The following is a 24,594-nucleotide window of genomic DNA, read 5'->3' as shown; positions in this document are numbered from 1 at the left end:
GTCTCAGACGTTTACCACTTCGGTGAAACCCAGGAGCACGGGTATGGTGCTGACAAACCTAGAAACATAATCAGGGCGAACCGGGATTCGAACCCACAATCATAAGTTTCTGGCGTGCCCAAGGGACGCAACTCTGCACAGCGAATCGCGGCGCCTTAGGTGACTGTGCCGCCGGTGCCCCTTATGCTCTTAAGATGAAATTGTCACTTAAACACAGTAATGTAAACATGTTCTGAAGCTCACCTTCTCATGTTGACTCATACCATCATATATGATCAGATAAGCAGTTGAAAATTTAGCTGACAATATAATTTTTCTGTAAGAAAAAGGACTTGAATTTAAAGAATAACCAACACGCTATGACGGATTATCTGACCCAACTTAAATAATTTGGATTGTTCAACATTTTACAAGACAGATGACACGAAATTCTGTGTTGCCATGTTATTTTACGTATTACCCCTAGTAACTGTACTGAGAAAATGTCAAAAAAAGGAGTTTTTTTATTACAATGGGAGACATCACCATAGAATGACATCATCAATAATCACTTGTGACATATCTAACTTGTCTAATTGGTTGATCAACCCCAAGTAGTGACATAAGATCTACCAATACTATACACTTCAGAAGAGTGAGTGAGTGAGTATGGTTTTACGCCGCTTTTAGCAATATTCCAGCAATATCACGGCCGGGGGACACCAGAAATGGGCTTCACACATTGTACCCATGTCAGGAATCGAACCTGGATCTTCGGCGTGACGAGCGAACACTTTAACCACTAGGCTACCTGACCGCCCCTCTTCTCAGAAGAAATTAAAGAACACCCGTTAATTTCACATTCCATGCCATGACAGATACACTCTTGTAACATGAAAGAATTGTTCTTTAACTTCTTTTGAGTAGTATGTGATGAAGGCTTCTTTGAGTGGCATTTAGAAGTTGGAGTGATAAAGTAAGACAAGTTCTATGGATGAACAACTTCTTTATTACAATTGGTGCGACTCAAAAATCAGCCATCTCCGACCACACCCAAACCCACCCCGATCACAACATCCAGTGGAACAACATCAAGATCCTGGCCAACAACCAATCAGACTACAAAATCAGGAAACTCCTAGAAGCCATCCACATCAAAAGGATCCAGCCAGAAATGAACAGAGACCAAGGCTATTACATCCCGCCTGCTTACCATCACCTAATTGCTCAATCCCTTTGTCCATCCAATTAATACAGTGGCTTCCATCATCTCCATCAGTTAGCTTGTTTACTCTGCTAGTATACTCTAGCTGTGTTCATCAGTCATCCACTGGCTTCCAATTAGCTTAATCACCTCTCTGTGCCCATCAACTAGTCACTGTAACAACTTAGATGTCAATAAGTGTATATATACCTATGTTGTTTAGCCCTATCCATCACTTGCTTGATAAAGGTGTTAGGATCTACACCGAAACGTCGCACCAATTGTAATAAAGAAGTTGTTCATCCATAGAACTCGTCTTACTTTATGTGATGAAGGGTTGAACAGTAGGAGGGTATGTAGTTGAAAAGAGTATAGAGTGCAAGCGTACCAGCTTCTCAACAATCATGACACACGACTCGACATTTAGAAATAGAACATGTTTTAAAACTAGTCATGGTTTAGTGAGCATTCAGGTGATCAGTGGCCTCAAAGTGGCAGGTTTCGATTACATGTTCACTGAAAATATTTTCCGGCAATGTTTTTTGTCCCTTGAATGAAGGAGCCTACTTAAACATTTACAAATGAAAAAGGAGGGATCAGTGCTGTGTTCAATCAAACGTTTCATCAGATGCCATTTCATTGGGGAAACTGAAAGATTTTTCAGATTAGTTTGTGGTTCAAAGAGTTAAGATTGACAAATCCAGTCTTCAAGCTAAAAGTATTGTAAGCACATTCTTAGCTAAAAGCACTTGATCCTGTGGTAAACTACACATTTTGTCAAAACGCTGATCTTACGAATCCTTGGTATCATTGTTCTTCATTCCTGTCGGTCACGGTGGTCCATCCACATCAGTTATTGATCTGTGACATAGGGTATAAATAGTATAACCTAGAAATGGGAGGCTGGCATTGGTGACTTTGAATTACGTCTGTCACTTGCCACAGGAGTGAGCAATCTTTAAAAAGGGACGTAACCCCACCTTCTGATACTCAGTGTAGGGCATTCAGCAACATACTGCAGTCAAACAACTTGCTCTTCCCCCCGCCATGTTCGACTCGCGGCCGCAACACCATTTCATGCCTCAATCAGTTAATTCATGTCAGTTGCAACTTCGGTTACGGTGTCATGTCGTACAACCGACAGTGTTAACACTGCATTTCATGGCTTGAAGTTACTGCAGTCTACTATTTTGTGGTGGAAATAAGTTGCAACTTTTGTGTCAGAAAACACAGGACTTATAACAGATTTGATTTTAGGCATATCTCCATAAAAATACATGTTTAGTCTTATTTTTGACATCTTAGAAAAAAATAAAATTTGGTCTACCCCAAAGTGTTTTGTCATGAACTATTATTATAACTTCAAAGCACTTTGATGCAAGCTTCCTATTACAGTTCAGAGTGAAACTATACTTTATTACACTCCACATGGTGGTAGACCAAACTTTATTGATTACTTATGGCGTCAACATATCAGTATGCATTTACAGGAAAAACAAAAAAATGCTTTTCAGTTTCTTTGTTTTTGCTTTTAAATTTTTTACAGGTTGGTGAGTTCATGAATTACAAATAAACAAGCACATACAAACAAATACCAGGAAACACTTTGCTAAGTATATCTTACATGAAGGATTAAACAACAATAAAAAAGCAATTTTATTAATCTAATAATCTGAAAAAAACCCATTTAAAGTAATAATGCAAAGTAGAAATTTGATAAATTATCATATTGCTGTATAAAATGAATAAAATCTGATGAAAAATATAAATCCAGTAAAACAACATGTATTAAAAATATGACACAAAATGTCTCAGCAGTTCATTTACATTACCAATATTCAGCCTAGTTACTATGGTAACCATAAAAACCATAACACTTTTCCACATTTGGTTTCAAACATTAAACATGTTTCAGAGATGTAGTTGGGAGGAAAGAATCAAAATGCCGAGGTATGAGGAATATTATATTTCTTAAGTCCTGATTTATATCTGATAAGTTTGTGTTGACTGCCCATCTGTCAAAACATTCTAAAATGTTACACTAATCCCTTAACGAATTAGCGTTTCAGTTAAAATTACATATTAAAACAAACCCCAGATTTATTTTTCCATCATCTGGGTTGGAAATCAGTACACTGCCATTTTGTTTTTTGAAAAGGAACTATCATCTGAGTTGCTTATTTCCAGACTGACATTTTCTCAACCATAAGGGTCATCATTATTTTCTTGATTGCTATACCTCATAAAAATTGCATGTCAAAGTAGTGTTTGTATGACTAATAAAAACAAAATATTTTCATTAAAATATACAAAACAAAAAAAGGATATTGTAATTCGTATTTTGGCCTTCATGTGGATGAACACTGCTCAAATTATGTGAAGGAACTACCCATCATATTTCAAAATGCCCATCCAAAGGAACTACTGAACAGTGTCAGTTAAAAATGTTGCAAGGTTGAACATGGTATGATCGTCCAACAACATACGACATGGCATGCGTAACAGTTCGTAACAACACATTATATACATGGCATAATATCGGAGTGTCCATTTCCATAACAACAGTCATGCCTCATCTCACAACCGTATACAAATCATTAGATACGAAATATCTCTCGGAAATATTGCATGCCTCTATATTTCATTTTAAAACCTTTCTGCTACTCGGGCCGTTATTTGTTTATTTGTTATCAAGGATTACAGAAGTCGGAGGAGGGAATAAAAATTGAACTGACAACAAAGTCTTCTTTTCCTAAAGCTAGATTATGGACTGTTTATATAAATATTGCCTGTTGGAAGGTAAAACAATTAACCCACTTCTGTTTACAGTTCACATCGGACAAATTTTACATTTGAGTACCGGTAAAACATAGTTCATATTACATGTTACACAAGGAACTTCACTTCAACTCATTGAAAAAAACATTGTCAAATTGAGCTTTTTAAGATCAGACTAATAGATGAATCTTTTAAAAAAACTGAGTAATCACAAAATAATTATGCTTGTTTCATGTGTCAGTGAAGAAATGTGCAAATTGTGGATTATATTTTCCCACACAATTTATAAATGTGGATTATATTTTCCCACACAATTTATAAATGTGGATTATATTTTCCCACACAATTTATAAATGTGGATTATATTTTCCCACACAATTTATAAATGTGGATTATATTTTCCCGCACCATTTTGAAGAAAATAGGGTCAACGGGTCCATGATCCAACAAATAAAAAAATAACGGCATCAGTGACAATAAAATATTGACTTCAAAGATAATAATTTTCTTGTAAATATCTCCTGTACAAGAAAACAAACAATAACTTTGTATCATGTAGACAAAATAATCATGACTTCAAAAACAAAAAAATCTGATATCAAGCCATTTGTATCTCATAACAAATCATTTCCACAATAGCCCACTTACCCCATTATTCCTGACTACAGTGGAAAACACCAATAATATATCATTAATAATTAGTAATATAAATGCTGTAACTGGTTCGCATTCACTGGCTTCAACACATTATTATCAACGCAATTAATACCCTTTCAACAATAATCTCCGTAACTAAGAACTGTCATGTGAAATGCATTTATTTGCTTTCAAACAAAAAATACCCTGAGAGGACAAATATAATTAAGCATTGGATGAGTTGGCATTAGCATCCTCTGATGAAGGCTGTTCTTTATCACCAGAATCCTTTGATGAAGGCCGTTCTTTATCACCAGAATTCTTTGATAAAGGCCATTCTTTATTAACAGAATCCTTTGATGAAGGCCATTCTTTATTAACAGAATCCTTTGATGAAGGCCGTTCTTTATCACCAGAATCCTTCGATGAAGGCTGTCCTTTATCATCCTTCAACAATGGAGTGAGGGACGACTGAGAATTTGTAGCACTGCTCTTCATGGGTGAGCTTGACTTCTTCCGTTTCCGCTTCTCCTTCTTCCTCCTGGTCACCACTGGCGCCTCGGTGGTAGTTCCTCTACCATCCTCATCCTCATGTTGCAGAGTTTCTAGACTCATGGCACTACTGACAGTGTCTTTGTCCCATGGCTCTGAGCTCACTGAAAACACAGACTTGGTAGGTGACTTATGCGACAAGGTCTCAACCTTCTCAGTATTGCTTCGGATGCAGGCACCATCCAACAAATCTCCACTGCCCCCATCACCAGACTTGGCAATAAGAGGGAACACACGATTACTGTACATCATGGGTTTTCTGCTCTTAGGGCTTCCAAGAATGGGCCCCGAGGGCATGATACGCTCCACTTGTTTAGGCCGCCCATTTGGAATGTTTGTTTGACCTGCTTCCCGTATCGGAGACATGTCGTGACCCCGGGGACTGATTTTATCCATGACCTCGGGGTCAGATATAAATGTTTTACCTTTGGTAAGGTCAATGTCACGTTCCCAGGCAAGTTGGGCCACAGTGGAAGAGAACGTCTGCCCAAACGGATCTAAAGCTGATAGCTTTTCGTCCTCGAACGAAGTGCTCTCTATCTGGGTCAGTGTTGGTCTGGTTCTGTTCTGAAGGAGATTAATATCAACTGTCTGACCCCGTTTCCTGGCCTCCTTTAGCTGTGTCACTATCTCCTTGCCAACACGCTGAAAAGACAATAAAAAAAGACGAGATAATCAGTGGTGGTGAGTGAGACAAAGATGATTTGTTTGTTTGTTTGTTTGTTGTTTGACGTTGCTCTCAGCAATATTCCAGTTATATGACGGCAGCCTGTAAATAATCGAGTCTAGACCAGACAATATAGTGATTGATGTAATGAGCATCGATCCACGCAATTGGGATACGATGACATGCATCAACCAAGTCAGCGTGCCTGACCACCCGATCCTGTTAGTCACCTTTCACGGCAAGCATGGGTTGCTGAAGACCTATTCTACCCCAGATCTCAGAAAAGGGGTCAGTGTTATTTGATTATATAGCAAATTTAAACTTTAAAAAAATGTCGAATGTAACCAACCATTTTTATCATGTACAATATATAACATATCATGTACAACATATATATTATGTTTCTAGGTTTATCAGCACCATACCCGTGCTCGTGGGTTTCACCGAAGTGGGTAACGGAGACCTGCATCACTTCAGGCTTTCCTCCCACATTAAGCTGACACGCCGTGATATGACTGGAATACTGTTAAAAGCGGCGTTAAACCCAACTCACTCACTCACTTACAACATATATCATATTATTTATAAATCAACGTTATTTGGCTGAAATATTGCTGAGAACAGCGTTAAACGACAAACAACAAACACTCAACAGAAAACAAATGTACCACACTTTGTTTGATGTTAAACGCCACACTCGGCAATATTTCAATATTTTTCATTCAAACTTGAGTAACAGATTTTGTTGAGTATGTTTACAGTACCTTGAACAGTTGTTTAAGGGAATGCCACCCTGGGATTTCAGGTAATTGGTTTTCAAGAAATCTCCACTGAAATTCATGTTCATACCTTCACAACAACCCATTTAGGCGAACTATCAATTAAACATTATTTATTGTACACCTCGTTTCCTGGCATTAATATGTATGAGCACATTCTTCTTCTCACTCCTAAAGTATTGAATCACCAGGAGAATTCTACAGATCCATATTGCGTGAGATCAGCATGGTTTAATGAATGCATTAGAATGGGATGCTTGTATACTTGTTAGGACTATCTGTGTGCCATATCTTTTGTGTGGCAGTTTCTTTATAAACTGTGTAAACGAATAACCCCAAGTTTTTGAATGAGCAACACATCAGTGACAATGACCAGATAACATCTTGTGTCAGCTATTAATCATCCCCTTTACACAACCAGTCAAGGAGCAAGGGTCCTTTCAGAAAACTGAAATTGTTATAAATTATGTAATACATGGGACAATTAGTGTTACACTGCATTCAAATTTATCAAATCCCCTGCATAGTAGGCCTTTATTGAGACACTGCAGGAGGCCTCACAATGAGGTCCCCATGTAGTAGGCCTGTATTGAGGTACTGCAGAAGGCCTTTCAATGAGGTCCCCATGTAGTAGGCCTGTGTTGAGATACTGCAGGAGGCCTCACAATGAGGTCCCCATGTAGTAGGCCTGTGTTGAGATACTGCAGGAGGCCTCACAATGAGGTCCCCATGTAGAAGGCCTGTATTGAGGTGCTGCAGATGGCCTCACAATGAGGTCCCCATGTAGTAGGCCTGTATTGAGACACTGCAGGAGGCCTTTCAGTGAGGTCCCCATGTAGTAGGCCTGTATTGAGACACTGCAGGAGGCCTCACAATGAGGTCCCCATGTAGTAGGCCTGTGTTGAGACACTGCAGGAGGCCTTTCAGTGAGGTCCCCATGTAGAAGGCCTGTATTGAGGTGCTGCCAATGGCCTCACAATGAGGTCCCCATGTAGTAGGCCTGTAATGAGACACTGCAGAAGGCCTCACAATGAGGTCCCCATGTAGTAGGCCTGTATTGAGATACTGCAGGAGGCCTTTCAATGAGGTCCCCATGTAGTAGGCCTGTATTGAGACACTGCAGGAGGCCTTTCAATGAGGTCTTCATGTAGTAGGCCTGTATTGAGATACTGCAGGGGGCCTTTCAATGAGGTCCCATGCGTAGTAGGCCTGTACTGAGACACTGAAGGAGGCCTCACAATGAGGTCCCCATGTAGTAGGCCTGTATTGAGATACTGCAGGAGGCCTTTCAATGAAGTCCCCTTGTAGTATGCCTGTTTTGAGGTGCTGCCAATGGCCTCACAATGAGGTCCCCATGTAGTAGGCCTGTGTTGAGGTACTGCAGGAGGCCTCGAAATGAGGTCTTCATGTAGTAGGCCTGTATTGAGGCACTGCATATGGCCTTACAATGAGGTCCCCATGTAGTAGGCCTGTATTGAGGCACTGCATATGGCCTTACAATGAGGTCCCCATGTAGTAGGCCTGTATTGAGGCACTGCATATGGCCTTACAATGAGGTCCCCATGTAGTAGGCCTGTGTTGAGGCACTGCATATGGCCTTACAATGAGGTCCCCATGTAGTTGGCCTGTGTTGAGGTACTGCAGGAGGCCTCGAATTGAGGTCCCTTTGTAGTATGCCTGTATTGAGCTACTGCGTATGGCTTTACAATGAGGTCCCCATGTAGAAGGCCTGTATTGAGGTGCTGCAGAAGGCCTCACAATGAGGTCCCCTTGTAGTAGGCCTGAATTGAGTTACTGTGTATGGCCTTACAATGAGGTCCCCTGTAACATGGCAGTGTAAGATTTGATTCCTTTCAATAAAAAGTGGAAGTGGCAGCAATTTGTACAATATCAAGTTTTTGCAGTGACCTTGACCTTTGACCAGCCGTTGACACCTTTATTACTCTTCGCTGTAAGGAGCTTGTTTACACACATGGTTACTGTTATCAACTTTCGAGATTGACTACATTGTTATGGACGCATCAGGGTTGCAGTTTCTAGTAAGACATGCATCTTATCTACTTTCCCAGTGTGGATGGGATACCTCCCTATATTGTTCTGTACGTACCAATTTATGGGTTAACCTTCGCATTTCAATTTGGTAACCACTACGTTACATGCCTATGACAGTCCATCACTTGCATAACAGTAATATGACCATGTCTACCATGGGTAGTCTGTTCTAACTACTATAACCATATTTAATGCTGTGTTCCACAAGGCCACACCTTCCAGTTGCTGATGGCCGCCTTCCTCTGTTTCGCCTTCGTCTTGGAGGTGGCCTTGATGACCACCAGAGCCCTGGCCTCTGTCTTCTGGTTGTCTTGGGTCGGAGGTCCGGCAATCTTCACAGCATACTCCTGTTGGAACTTAAGTAGCTGCTTCTTGGAGAACCCTCGCTCCAACACAACAACGATCTTCGCCCACTGAAACACAAGCAGCATCTTAGCCCACTGAAACACAAGCATGATCTTAGCCTACTGAAACACAGGCATGATCTTAGCCCACTGAAACCCAAGCATGATCTAAGCCCACTGAAACACAAGCATGATCTTAGCCCACTGAAACACAAGCACACTCTTAGCCCACTGAAACACAAGCATGATCTTAGCCCACTGAAACACAAGCATGATCTTAGCCCACTGAAACACAAGCATGATCTAAGCCCACTGAAACACAAGCACGATCTTAGTCTACTGAAACACAAGCATGATCTTAGCCCACTGAAACACAAGCATGATCTAAGCCCACTGAAACACAAGCATGATCTAAGCCCACTGAAACACAAGCATGATCTTAGTCCACTGAAACACAAGCAGCATCTTAGTCCACTGAAACACAAGCATGATCTTAGCCCACTGAAACACAAGCATGATCTAAGCCCACTGAAACACAAGCATGATCTAAGCCCACTGAAACACAAGCATGATCTAAGCCCACTGAAACACAAGCATGATCTTAGCCCACTGAAACACAAGCACGATCTTAGCCCACTGAAACACAAGCATGATCTTAGTCAAAAAAACACAAGCAGCTTCTCAGCCAAGTGAAACACAAGCACAACAATCTAAGCCCATTGAAACACAAATACAATCTAAACCCAGTGAAACACAATCACGATCTTAGCCCAGTGAAAAACAAGCACGATCTTAGCCCAGTGAAAAACAGCACGATCTAAGTCCACTGAAACATAAGCCCGATATAAGCCCACTGAAAGACAATCAAGATCTTAACCCACTAAAACACAAACAGCTTCTCAGCCAAGTGAAACACAAGCACAATCTAAGCCCAGTGAAACAAACTTTTATGCGACAATTTTTTCTCTCTCATAAAATCCCGGACCTATCCCTCAGAATGCCAAATGGTCAGCCCATTACCTACAGGAATATCCCTATCAAATGTTGAGCAGTATATAACACACCTGTTTCCTCCACTCCTTCTCGGATTTTGAAATGACCTGAGTGTAGGTGTTGCCCATCATGGCTATCAACATGTTCAAGAGCAGGATCGGCACCAGAAACATGAAGAATGCAAACACGATCTTTGTAAGCTGGGGGTAGCGGGCGTAGTTGAATGCCTCGTACTGAAACAGACATAATTCCTGTTATGCCATGGAAATCAAACAACAGTTATGAATGTGTAATTCTAAAAATACTACCTCTATTACATCATAGCCATTATTCCTGCAAATTGGCACACCAGAAATGCATCTACCTAGATGATGAATTTGCAGCAGTTCTAGACACATTAACAAAATTAAAGTAGCGTAAATATCCTTATCTGACCTTGAATTCTCCCAAGGTCATCTGGAAAAGGTTCATCACAGTGTCTTCCAAAGTAGAAAACTTCTGGACATCTGAGTTGTCCGTATCCACATCTCGGAACAGGAAAAAGAAACCTACAATACAAACAAAGAAACAAATGAGAGTCAACAAAGTTCAACATGGTAAACAAAACCTAAACAACATACAGGGTATCAACAACTGATTATTTTATTAATAACACTTTAAATAGGTACATAAAATTCACTGAAAATATAAAATGCTCATGTCTCACAAAAAGTATCCTATAGGAAATATTTTAACAGACAATGAAAACATTTTGCCATATTACAAACATGTTCTAAATATGACATGAGTCAAAAAAAACCTTAAGCCTATGTTCAACATATTCTTCTGATATTTCTGTCATAACATTTATTTCAAGAACTTTAAAAATTCTGCTAATCGTGTAATCAACAGGCATCTAAAACTAATATCTGGAATATATACATTGTTAACTTTTACTGATATTTAACCTCAAATCAGCAAAAACTACTTGTAACCCTGCAGAGATAAACAGGACATCTCAGATAACTGGGCTACTGTGTTTCCACTTCTGGACAATTTCCCCCAAACAATTCATATACAACATAGCTGCCAACTTTCCCAAATTACAATGAATACATCTGAAATATCTTCTGAATGGGTCACAAAGGCCGACAATATTGTTGTCATGGGGAACGAGAGGAGGATGCTCAGTTAATAAACTTATCGATTAGTTTCTATTTTGACGACAGAAACATCTGCTAAAATGAATGGAGTGTCTTGATGGACAGACGCAACACTATAAATAGACTTCATACCAGTCAATAAACAATATGCGCTCACATAGTTTAAAGTTAAATAATTACCATCTCATTACCGGTGTCTATGAAAACTTAGTCCTTGTGATTCTTTTCATAGACTGACATTATTTGTATAGATTAAGGAAGAATTAGTATTTTCATATTTCAATTGCAAATTCGTAACAAATACGAAACCTTGGCAGTTGGCAGCTATGTGTATTGTAAGATCAGGCACAGTGCATCTCAAACCCACCTTGCGTGAATCCAACGAGAAAGATAAGATAGATGAGAGCAAATCTGAAGAGGTCCCCTTTAATCATCTTATAGATCATCGTAACGAATGGACCTGTTAGTTTGACACCCCTGAGGAAAAACAGTGCAAAAATACAATCAAACAGTGCGGCTCAACATTGAAAGTGCAGTCAGGACAAAGTTAGTAACAACATGGGACTTCAGCATGCAAGTTGCATCAACACCTGGTTGGGACGTCATTTTTTTGCTCCACTGCACCTGGTGCAAGCTGCAGATAACAGCTTGATTTAGCCGTATAAAACATGCACAAGTGCAACCATTATTAAAAAATGCAACCTAATATCTTTGAATTGTGTCTGACTAACCCTTACTTGTCCAAACAAAATAAACCTTTGAACACACCCAATACCTCTAAGGTTTATTTACCATTCCAGGGGTGGTCGGATAGCCTAGTGGTTAAAGCGTTCGCTCTTCATGCCGAATACCCGGGTTTGATTCCTGACATGGTAAATGTATCAAGCCCATTTCTGGTGTCCCCCGCAGTGATATTGCTGGAATATTGCTAAAAGCGGCGTAAAACTATACTCACTCACTTACTTCCACATCACTAATCCCTGTGTTACTTGTGATTTGTCATGGTTTGTTTTTTTATTCTTCAGGATTATGTGCTCAGCCATATTATATTTTACAGCCATGTGTCATTAATAAATGCGACACTAGCAGATCAGCCTATGTTTCAACTTTTGATTACAGGACCAGGGTGATTTTGTTTGGTGCAACATGGTTTCCATGTCAACATGCATCTGGTCCAAGTTAAATCAAGTTCCTTAAGTCGAGCCCTGACAACTGACCCCACAACAAATAAACCGGCTGCACCACAAACTTAACTAAAATTAAAACAAAAGGACACAAATTTTAATATTACACTAAGCAGTGACTGTGTCCTGGGACAAATCCATCCACACTTCAACATCACAGTAATTCTGGCATAGCATAAATGATGTCAATACATTTTCTTCCTTTTAAGTCAGACAATCCCGCCCCTCAGCAAACACTGGAAATCTGCATTATAGATAAACAGGATGTCATAATGAACATTGCCAAAATGACAATAATTTCATTTCAATTTGCTTGGATTTTGTACACATGGTATCAAAGTTTATATTTATTTGCCTGTTTGTGGAATATTTTACCGTCTCAGTGCAGTCTGCTTATAAACTTAGGCTGCACAAGCATATCTTAACCTGCACCACTGCAGTCTCGTCAATGGAAAATCACACCCTGAACTGTATCCTGGTACAATGTTCATGTGAGTTATCTCCCCCTTTCTCAGGCATCACCAGGCTCCTTCCCAGTGCGTGACCCCTTGGTTACACTCTTGGTAACATCGCTGCCACCAGTGTGGGCGCGGCCATTACAAGAATCTTGAAATTTGCCCTCTAACCCCAAATGTAGTAACGTTGATACTTTTGTTTATGTCTTTGGGAATGCCATCATATTTCATTTTGAAAAGGTTTACGACTTGCCATGTTTTCCAGATGAATTTACTTTGTTGTTTTAATAATCAGATTGGTTCGAGATTGCAGACTAACAGAAAATCAACCAACTTCTCCCTTACATTCTTACCATATCAATAACACGATAGTTTTAATGAAACAGAAATTCAAATTGACTAACGAAGAAAGTAATTTAGCAGCGATAAGTGTATTCGGCGTCACGACAGTCGTCACTTGTTTGTAAACGTAACGGTCCTTCGGTTGCGAGTTCAACTCCAAGCATGGTTGTGGCCACCTATTCACAGTGGGGAGTTTGGACTGGTGGCAGCGATAGTATAGAGAGCTCCGCGAACGGGCTATCGCTGTGAGGAGCTTGAGGCATCACTTTTTATATTTTGCAAGCTGCGACTTAGATAGTAGTCCGAAGCCCGAATCCAATTATGTTCTGTGCCGTCTAGTAAGTTCATCTGATAACAGTCCATATGACAACAAGAAAGTCCACTGGAAATGAAGCCATCTTCATGCTAGTCGACCCAACAGTTGTTCTCACAGACTGTTTTATAGTTAATGGACTTGCTTATCAAATAGCTAGAGCTGAGGTTCAAGATCTCAAGTTTCCATCTCCACAAGTGAAAATCAACACAACCTACACGATCTGATACCAGGAAGTGACCAACAAAAGCATGAAATATAAGCATGATAAGATCAAAAGATAAATAGACCAACTCCAGTCATCTGCAATCAATCCTAGGCAAACATATCAAGATAACCACGGCAAAGATGAAACACAGCATGGTTTGTGTGCTGTAATGCACATTGCCATAGATCTTGATCAACGTACATGTGACATGCTTTCTGTCGTGCCTTGTCAAATAGCAAGTTTCTTAACATATTCATCCCATTCAATAAGTTCAAGTTTTGGAGTGAGGGACTTCCTTTCTTTTCAAGGCTGTAATAAACGACCCCATACCCGGTACATCAATAGACTTTTGAAAGAAATATTGACGTTTCATGTCTGAAAGGCGTGAGCATTGATAAACACAATATCATGGAAGAGAGAATGCATGGTATTTGTTGTTGCAGTCAGATATATACTGCTCAAAAAAAGTTAAGAACACATTATTCTATCACGTGATTATAGTTAATTTTTCATGGCATGACAGATTAACTACAGTAGAACACGGGTATAACGAACACGGATAGAGTGAACAAATGGATACAATGAACCGATTTATCTCCTATATATTATCATATAAAACTTACGTACATAACAAACTCTCTACAGCGAACTAACGGATATAGCAAACTAATATCTGATCACTAATTAGTGACGTGTATAGCGAACTGAGAAATCTCACTCAGTGTCAAGTGTCACTGACAAATGGCTGTACGCAATCAGCAGCCAAAAAACACAATCGCAGCGAATTAACACAATCACTGGTGACGATTCAACCTTGTTAAACTTGCAATATATTAATCTTAATTGTCCATGTTATTGGACTAATCTTGTCTGTAAAACAAACAAATATCATTCAATAATGTTAACATTATATTGGAATATATCATTCCGATAAAATAATAACTTCAGCTAAAAACAGCTACTGGCGGCAGAGGTTGAATTGTGACAAAACATTAGAGCACCCAGTCTTGTATGACCTAATTTTTCATGAACTTCAGCAGTTTCAATTGGCTAACACATCTCATTTACATTTTAGGGGATTCTAGATATTTGCAACAGAAAAGAATTTGGTTGACTGACAAGCCTCACTTAACATTTTGCCAAGCAATAATAATAGTGACAAGCCTTCTTGGACATTAACAATCACTCCGTGTGAGTGAATATGTATACTGTCACACACTGATTTGGCACTTGTCATACTGCAGCTGCTGTACTGTATAATTAGGAACGCATGCAGCACCCATTGTTTGCAGTTTATGTTATCAGCACCGACATCAATACCGACATCAATACCGCCACTGTGCAGACAATACCTGAATCCCATTGTACCTAACAAGACAACAATGAGCGCTTATGGCATCCAGATCCCAATGTCAAATAAGCATGAGTAAATAGTGATTACTGTATTTCCTCTAATACGTGCCCAATGCTTCTTGTTTGTAATAGGTTCCAAACTCAGCATGTAATGGAGGCCCCGTGTTAATATTTCAACTACGGTTTTGGATAAGCTACAATCTCATTAAAATCAGACCTTAGTTCTTGCTACCCATAAACAAAGATCTGAAGACATCCCATTAGGGGTCACGTCAGAACAACCTTTCATCTGACCAATGAAAGCGTCACTTACCAGATCATGAAAGTGACAGTCAGGATGTGATCTCTAATCATGCAACCTCGAAAACTTTAACACGGGGTATTCCGAACGATAGTTACAGGTTTAACGACTGAATCCATACAATCTAGACCATCTATTAGCCATTCCAGAATGTTCTTTTGTTTAGGTTTCAAATTTGTAATCGAGAATTTGTCAAAATATGTTTCGAAGCGAAGTCGCCAATTTGAAATTAGTGCCGTAAAGCACGAGAAAGCTGCCTTCTGATTGGTCATTCTATTGGTCGGTCAAAGTTCGTGCAAGGTCGTTCTGACGTGACCCGTAATGGGATGTCCTCAGATCTTTGTTTAGCGGTAGCGAGAACTAAGGTCTGAATTTAATGAGATTGGCATAAGCTACAGCCACCACATCAAGGGAGATAACTGACTATTATTCACAAGACCATCAAGGCCAATCTACGAGCCAATTGCAGGGCACCTGCAGCGGAAGTCCCAACCCCAGAGGATGTATATACCACATCCCCTGCAAAGAAAGAACATCAGGCCTCTGTCAACAAACTAGACCTAAAATCCGCAATTTCCGAACGCCTCAAGAACCAAGGCCATAACATCTTGTGGGAAGCCACCAAAGTCCTGTCTACTGATAACAATGACTGGTCACAAAGAAAACTACAAGAATTTTAAGCCATTGACATCAGGAGATACCAGCCAGCCATGAACCGTGACCAGGGAACCTATCTGCCAAGTGCTTGGGACTTTGAAAATTGTCTGTGCTAATTATCCAGCTGACTTCAATTTGTCCATTGCCATATGCATTGCTTTTACCTATCACTGCTAATTATGCCCTGCCTCCCTTTGCCCATTATCGATTACTTATTATCAATCAGTGATAATTTAAGTCCTGGCTTCTAGTTGTTCATCGCGATCTCCTATCAGCGCCAATTAACTGTCAAGTATTGGCTTCCATTGCTAATCACCTGTCAGTGTAAACGTTATCCTTGTAACGTATGTTCATTACAATAGATTAAACCTACTGTACAACCTTGGAACCTGATGTACAACCCTTTGAAAGGAATAAAAAATGTCAACAACAAAAAATAAACAAAATGTTTTTTCCTGTCAACGACTTCCCTTGCTAATTTTCCTCTTTATCTTATTACTGTTGTTGTTCTTACAGGTACATATATATGTTCTCTGTTTCATAGCATTTGTTCACCTGATGAAGGAGTAGGTACATACTTTGACATGTTGTGTTCCTCTTAATAAAGAAGTTTACATCCATAAATTCTCTTCCTCAGGATTTATATTGTAATAAAACGGGTCTTACCTCGCGTAGTGTATAAAATCACTTGAGAACGTTGATTAAAAGAATATTTGGAAAATATCTATCGACGCCCAGTTGGTGGTACACATGCTTTGCAAATCCTGAAAATGACTGAAATCTGCTCGGAAGTCGCCATGTTGTTAATGAACCATACAATTCCGTTATATTTTTCTTTAGACTATGCATAGACTCATTAAGCCAGCCAAAACATGTCTCAGAAATTCCAGTCTAGTTTGGCAAGGGTGGAAACTGGGCTTTTATATTCAGTTAACTCCCTTGCTTCAGGAAGATGCAGTCCCAAATATATTGACATACAAGAGAATCTAAAGCATCTATTCATCCCAGGGAGAAGTAATTTTAATCAAACATATGCAGCGCTTCTTCTAGAGACTCGGCGCTTATTAGAGATCCAGCGTTTATTGTGTAGTACACTGCTTTGTACCCAGTGCCTATGGGAGCTGCCTATTAGACACTGGCGCTTAGTGGAGGAAAATACGGTAGCAGCCTCTTTTCAGCAGAAAACAGGAAACACAATCAGATGGCAAATCTCTTTACTTGAGATCTGGCTGTGTCAAAGGTTTTATGAAGACCTTTTAAACAGTTTTGATTTATAGGAAAACCTGTCAACTCATTCTCTGTGCTTCTTTTTCCCCCTGGAAAACATACAATGATACAACAGTTCTAAAGATGGGTACATATAAATATTTATATAAATATTATATATGTTTGTGCTTGGAGATCAAGGTGACACTTCATCATCAACCATGAACAGATGCTAACGTAAAGGGCTTTAGTCTTAAAAAATGCAGCAAACCTTTAATCTAAACCATTAAAATCCATAAAAAGGCAATTTTAAGAATGACAATGATGCATTTAAACAGAAATGATCCTGTGTTCCTAAACAGATATACAGAAAAAAATCTACTTTTTAAAGTATGCAAAGAAAAATAAACATTAGGAATATCTTTGTATGGAATAAAATATATTCAGAACAACTCATTACAATACCCTAAGCCTACCACATATTGTCAATGATTAGAAAAAGTATTTGCTTAACGTCATAAACAAGCATAAAGATACCCATAGAAACATATTTCAATACATCATGTCAGGGTGTCTCACTTCAACACCAATCTGACAGGTTGGCCTCACAACATAGTAAAGCCTATGCAGGTGTCATGGACTGCTCCTGATTGGCCATATCAGTTTGATTGACAGTTGTGACGAGCGGCTGGAGTTGTGAGATTCAGGTAGCAGGTGCATGTATATATAATATTGGTGACTTGGTGTCTTGTGAAAGCAGGCGGACATTTCAACAATAGAATAATTCAGTACTCCTACAGTAAGCACATCTTGGCGACTGGCTTGAATTAATGATTCATTTCATTAATAAACATAAACGCAAGTGAAAAATTATGAAGATGAAATTATCCGATAATAAGAGACAAACTTAAGTCAGAGTGTGTCAATACATTTATTCTAATGACAAAGGCTTTTGTGACAATCTCATTAAAATCAGACCTAAGTTCTCGCTATTGCTAAACAAAGATCTGAGGACATCCCATTATGGGTCACGTCAGAACGACCTTTCATCCAACCAATCAGAGCCTCGCTTACCAGATCATGAAAGTGACAGATGGAATGTGTTTTCTAATCATGCAACCTCGAAATATTTTACAGAGGGTATTCCGAACAACAGTTATGTGTTTTATGATTATATCCATACAATCTAGGCCATCTGTAAGCCATTCCAGAATGTTCTTTTTATCAGTTTTAAATTTTTTAATCGAGAATATGTCAAAATATGTTTCGAAGCGTAGTCGCCAGTTTGAAACTAGTGTCGTAAAGCTAGAGAAAGCAGCCTTCTGATTGGCTAATGTCAATTTCTTGTCAGTCATCAAGTTGCAAGTGCATATTTAAATCTGCAGAAATTACGTCACAATAGAACAATGTTGGTTAAAAGTAGTTGCTAATCGGTACTTAAAAATCTTGTCTCTAACCAATAACAGGTTTTGGGGACCTATTCTAACCCAGAATCCACACCGGATTAACAAGTACCATTTCTCTCGTAAATGAAACAAGAGTTTGCCACTAACGTGGCTATATCCCCTGCCCCTGTTGCAGTATTTATGACATAATTAAATCTAAACAAACCCTAACATTTTTTAACCGAGGTGGAACTTGTCATGGAAATTGTAAAAAAAAGAAGAGTATGGAACCTAAGTCCATCTTGTTGCCATGGAAACGTAAAAAATAAAAATTTCTAAAGTTTCTAAATAGCAAAAGGCACCAGTTCAGCATGTACCTGACAGACCTGCAGAGTTTCATGAAAAAATATTGAACAGATTATGAGTTATGCTCCGGAAACCAAACGTGACGTACGGACGGAGCCCGTTTCTATATCCCCCGCCAACTTTGTTTGGCGGGGGAGAATAACAAAGCAGAAAACTCTACATCACGAACGTGAACTCTCAGCAGTGTTAGTAATAACATCACGAACGTGAAATCTATGCAGTGTTAGCAATAACATCACAAACGTGAATTCTATGCGGTGTTAGTAATGTCCAATGTTTGGCATTGTGCACACTATGTGAATAGCGAAAGTTTGAAAGGCAAACATTTCATTCAGTGCTTCAAACCAAATGGTCACACCAGAACAATTGTCAAAGAAGAAGATTTGTACCTAACGAAAACTGTAGAAAGAATACAGCAATTATGACAGCAAATCTCCGGAAGTCATTGACCACCATTGAAAACATCATAACAACATTAGGGCCTAGGAGTGTTGATCCCCTGAAACAGTGCAGCAGTGACTTGTTATGAATCTGACCCACAATACATGGGCTCACAGAGGTTTTGTTTGTTTGTTTGCTTGTTTGTTTGTTTAACGCCACACTCAGCAATATTCCAGCTATATGACGGCAGTCTGTAAGTAATCGTGTCTGAACCAGACAATCCAGAGATTGACATCAAGAGCATCGATCTACGCAACTGGGATACGATGACATGCATCAACCAAATCAGGGAGTGAGTGAGTGAGTGAGTGAGTATGGTTTTACGCCGCTTTTAGCAATATTCCAGCAATATCACGGCGGGGGACACCAGAAATGGGCTTCACACATTGTACCCATGTCGGGAATCGAACCCGGGTCTTCGGCGTGACGAGCGAACGCTTTAACCACTAGGCTACCCGACTGCCCAAATCAGGGAGTGACCACCCGATCCCGTTAGTTGAGTCTTACGACAAGCATAGTAGCCTTTTACGGCAAGCATGGGTTGCCGAAGACCTATTCACAGAGGTTAAATGTAGCCAACAATCTCCAGTAAATCTGTACTGAACAAAAATACATCATTATTACATTTGGGGATGTTGTTTGGTTGGGAAGACTGAGCGCACAGTTTCATAAAACATCCCCCAAAATATTCATGATCCCTAACTTTATTTGTTCAGTATATAATTACATGTTCAGTTGTGAAGGGAAGACTGTTTCAAGTATAAATGGAGGGAAGGTTGGATGATTTATGAATCTCCAAGGCATTAGCTCACATAGACTATATGCATCCCAGAGTTATCTCCCTTATATGTGTACGGTGAAATGGGGCTTAATGTCACATGCCGAGCATCAGGCAATTTAAAACAAGACCATGTTATAAAAGTGTGTTAGTCGGGGATTGAATCACAGACCTTTCACACTCCATACAGATGTTCTATACACTAGATCATGGAGGGGATTGACTGACACGGCATCAGTGTAAATAATACTGTGACTCCTCATTAAGGGATTAACTTGAACTCGATACATCAATGTGATGATGAACCTTGATCCTGACTCTTTAGAACCCTCGTATGTTGGCCTGACATCGCCAAGATCGACACTCTGCTTGTATCCAACTACAGATCACTATGCATATAGTACAGGTACAATTATTGGTTCATTGGAATTTGGTGAAATTGTAACAATAATACAATCATAAAATCTATGAAAGCCCCCATAAACACAGACTCCATTCCACGAATGATCTTGGCGCTGAGACGATTGTAACCTAGATTTACGAGTCACATCACTCTGTCGGTTACCTGGCAAAGAAGAGCAGGAAGAACCAGGATCCCGGTATTGCTATGATGAGGAGGATGTCCTCCACTGTGTTTAGCTTCAGTATTCGGAACGGAATACACAACAGTATTAGCAGAGACGACATCATATTCACCGTCTGTGCTGGAGCGTGCATCTGGAATCAAACATCATGTCGATCACACACGCGTATACAGCAGACCTCCAGATATGCTGTGTATTTGTGTAAAATACGCAAAATAAGTCACTATTAGGCTAAAAAATATATAATAGTCTTGGTTCTCAGGCACCGCCCACAACATCATAAAGTCTACCGCACGTTTCATTGTTATTTCCATTTCATTTCAATTTTTTTTCTAAAATCCTAATCCTTAAAAACAATGTGATCCTAAATAGCCAGCAGTTACTTCCCTTTACATGGGCACTGCTTTACTGAGCATCTCGTGTTACGCTCTTGGCTGCAGTAGGAGTTTGTATGCTTGTTTATGTGGGGAGGCCCTGTCTCAGGTTGATGGTACACAACTGTTTATTTGGTTACATACTAGTTTGAACAACAACACCTCCTGCCTGCACTATAATTTAAAAAGTCGTTGTCTAAGAATAAATTCTTATATTTTTTAAGCCTTATCCAATTAATTTTAAACTGCTTGCGTACAAATATGCGTGAAAAGTTAAAAAAAACACACCATAGTGTCGCCGGATTTATTAGTTGCCAAGAGTTATCTCTTTTTCATTTTACGGACGCTTCATCTCTCAATCTTACTCCTGTTTGTCTTACCAGCAGAATCTCGTGCTAATACCTGGGGTGTGACGTGGACACTTTCAAATGCCACTTCATGTCACGCCATTGTCGAGGGAAGACATTCTTTCTTCCTCGACACATCAATTCATGTTGATGTAATTTATATTTTTTTACAGGTATGTACCCGTGTCTATCTACTTTCTTTATGGAAATCTAGTCAATAGAATAGGTAACGCGATTGTAGAAACTAAATAATTAATGTTGTAAATTGTGAATATCATACTCGGTCTAAAGGCATCGCGTTGCACGAGATTACTAATTCAAACACTAAGTTTAAAGCACCATCCTGTAAGTAAGATTGTGAGTGAAAGATCTGGTTCAGTTCCATTTGTTTATCATGTATATATATTTTATTATTACATGAAAGATCATAAAAATGTTACTTTGTTTATAATGTGGTGACGTCACACATAACGTGTGCCGCCGAAATCATTTATTGCTGCATTTATAGTATATAAAGTAACAGCGTTTGAATATTATATTGTGCCATGCTATGCAACGTAATAAAATGCACTTCATGTCACGCCATTGTCGAGGGAAGACATTCTTTCTTCCTCGACACATCAATTCATGTTGATGTAATTTATATATTTTTACAGGTAATAAATCCTTTTATACCTCATCCGCACCGCCTCAGTTCCCTCGATTACATCGTTGGCAGAACCCGCGACAAAATGGCGCCCGAACAGGGACTGAGGTAGAGCCACAACATCATTAACAACGTCATCACAACATCAACATCGTCGTTATCGTCCACGTGATCATCGTTTTCAACCATATCATCCTTATCACCTGAATCACCTTCACAGACTTTTTAAGTATATACTTTGACATTTTAATGATTTTATAATCATAAATCTATATTGTCAAGCTGTGATAATTTATATTCAGACATTGATATTCAAGGACGACTGTGATATTCAAGGACGACTGTGATATTCAAGGACGACTGTGATAGACATTATATGCAGGCAAGTGTGCATTAGAATATCTCCACCTGTACTTGTGTTGTACGCTTCTCATGGCGATGGACTCCGAACACTTCCAGAAATGTTAACATTATTGTTTACAATCTGCAAAGATGAACTTTAACGTCTGCTGATTGACTAATACACTTCTGATTTCACGCTGGAAATGTGTATGCCGTGGAAATCGGTGATATCTATACTGCATGTTTATGCTTTACTACCAGCTTTATCTATTTATTAGTATTTGTGCGCACTAGGTCCTGTTGCATGTATATATATATATATTCTTATAAATCCATATAGTAGATACTTCAAGTGTTTATTATGTGATGATAAGAATATTGACTAACACTGCAGTTATTTATTATTAGTTAGTTGATACTTAGTCTGAGATAAACATTAGTGTTTAGCTTTAGTCCGTTATTTCTGAGTCTTTGAAATACTGCTTCCAGTCTTTCCAAGTGCTCGTCAATTGTGCTTGAGAAGATGATGATGTCATCAAGGTAGATTAGACATTCTCTTAGATTTAAATCTCCCATGCATTTCTCCATGAGCCTTTGAAATGTTGCTGGAGCGTTGGTTAGACCGAATGGCATTCTATTACATTCATAAAAACCTAATGGTCCAACGGAAAATGCAGTTTTCTCCTTGTCCTTTTCCTCAAGCTCAACTTGCCAGTATCCAGAGCGCAAGTCCAACTTGGAGAACCATTTCGATCCAGACAGACAATCTAAGGTTTCATCAATTCTTGGAATTGAGTAGGAATCCCGAACTGTTCTTGAATTCAACAATCTCATGTCAAGACAGAAACGAAGACTGTTATCCTGTTTGCGGACTAACACCACATTAGATGAGTAGGGACTGTGAGATTCTCTAATGGCTCCACATGCTATCATCTCATGTAAGTGTTCCCTTACTTCTTCAAATAATCCAGGAGGGATTCTTCGATGTGGCTGCTTGAAAGGAGTATCATCTGTCAACCTGATTCCATGCTTCACAGTGTTGCAACAACCTAAGTCTGTGATATCTGAAGACATAATGCAATCCCAACGCTGTAGCATGTCAGAGACTACTTGCTTCTGTGGGTCATCAAGATGGCTGTCAGAGAGATCAATCCTTGATTTGCAATGCTGAGAAGAAGTATCTGTTGTGTCCTCTGATACATGATTCGTCTTTTTAGCAGATACATCCAGGGGCACTTGTGTAATGACACGAACTTGGTGGAGTTGACAGAGTCTGGTCTTTGGACGGATGGTGATGACTCTTGCAGACAGGTTGCAGCATCGAACTGGTATTCTGGATAACTTCCCATGTTTTCCAACTTCAACTAGGCGTGGACAAACAGACAAACCTGTATGCATGTCGTATTCAACTTCAAGATGTTCAGTAACAGCAGTGTAATTCCCTGGACTATGACGAATAACTCCACTGAGGGTGACCATCTCATTTGGCTGTGGAGAAACATAAGTCTTCCAGTCAGTTTTCTTATCTTCTTCATAGGTCAACTGACAGGAATTCGGAAGACTCGAACCACACCATATCATCCCCAAGGAAACGGAATGTGTGAGAGATTCAACCAGACTCTTCTGAACATGTTGGGAACCCTTGAAGAAGATAAGAAAACTGACTGGAAGACTTATGTTTCTCCACTGGTTCACGCCTACAATGCCACAAAGCATGAGAGTACAGGATACTCACCTTTCTACCTTATGTTTGGTAGACATCCACGCCTGCCTGTTGATGCTTTCCTTGGAGTCAAGAAGATTGGTGATGATCACACTACCACGACAGAATACATCAACAAATTGAGAAAGAGATTAAACTTTGCCTATGAAAGTGCATCACGTGAAGCCCAAAGAGCTGGTCAACGTCATAAGAAAAGATATGATGCTAAAGTGCGCGCCTCAACTCTCCAACCTGGTGACCGTGTCCTTGTTCGTCTTGTAGGACTTACTGGGAAACACAAGCTTGCTGATAAGTGGGGACGGGATGTGTTCCACGTTGTAAACCAACCAAATAAGGACATACCAGTATTCACCCTGCAACAGGAAGATGGCAAAGGACTGAAGAAGACACTTCATCGGAACATGCTCCTGCCACTTGTGTCAATACCAGCGGAACCAGTGTTTGGACATCAGAAAAACAATGA

At 39.5% G+C, this 24,594-nt stretch overlaps 1 protein-coding gene across 1 annotated transcript in view; it reads right to left on the bottom strand.

The window, feature by feature from the left end:
* Positions 1 to 1,310: 1,310 nt before the first annotated feature.
* LOC124135567 (transient receptor potential cation channel subfamily V member 6-like) overlaps positions 1,311 to 24,594 on the bottom strand; it is a 79,679-nt gene continuing 56,395 nt past the window's right edge. The window contains exons 11-16 of the mRNA XM_046500932.2: positions 20,681 to 20,832; positions 11,494 to 11,603; positions 10,420 to 10,532; positions 10,056 to 10,217; positions 8,863 to 9,060; positions 1,311 to 5,794 (exon numbers count right to left, since the gene is read on the bottom strand). Coding sequence (XP_046356888.2) covers positions 4,823 to 5,794; positions 8,863 to 9,060; positions 10,056 to 10,217; positions 10,420 to 10,532; positions 11,494 to 11,603; positions 20,681 to 20,832 — 1,707 coding nt within the window. The 3' untranslated portion in view covers positions 1,311 to 4,822. The remainder of the gene's footprint in view (positions 5,795 to 8,862; positions 9,061 to 10,055; positions 10,218 to 10,419; positions 10,533 to 11,493; positions 11,604 to 20,680; positions 20,833 to 24,594) is intronic.

This window comes from Haliotis rufescens, unplaced genomic scaffold (assembly GCF_023055435.1).
Source record: "Haliotis rufescens isolate VD_foot unplaced genomic scaffold, xgHalRufe1.0.p SCAF_70, whole genome shotgun sequence".
Lineage (NCBI taxonomy): Eukaryota > Metazoa > Mollusca > Gastropoda > Lepetellida > Haliotidae > Haliotis > Haliotis rufescens.
Note: the sequence above shows the minus strand (reverse complement) of the source record. Positions and strands in the feature narration are given on the sequence as shown.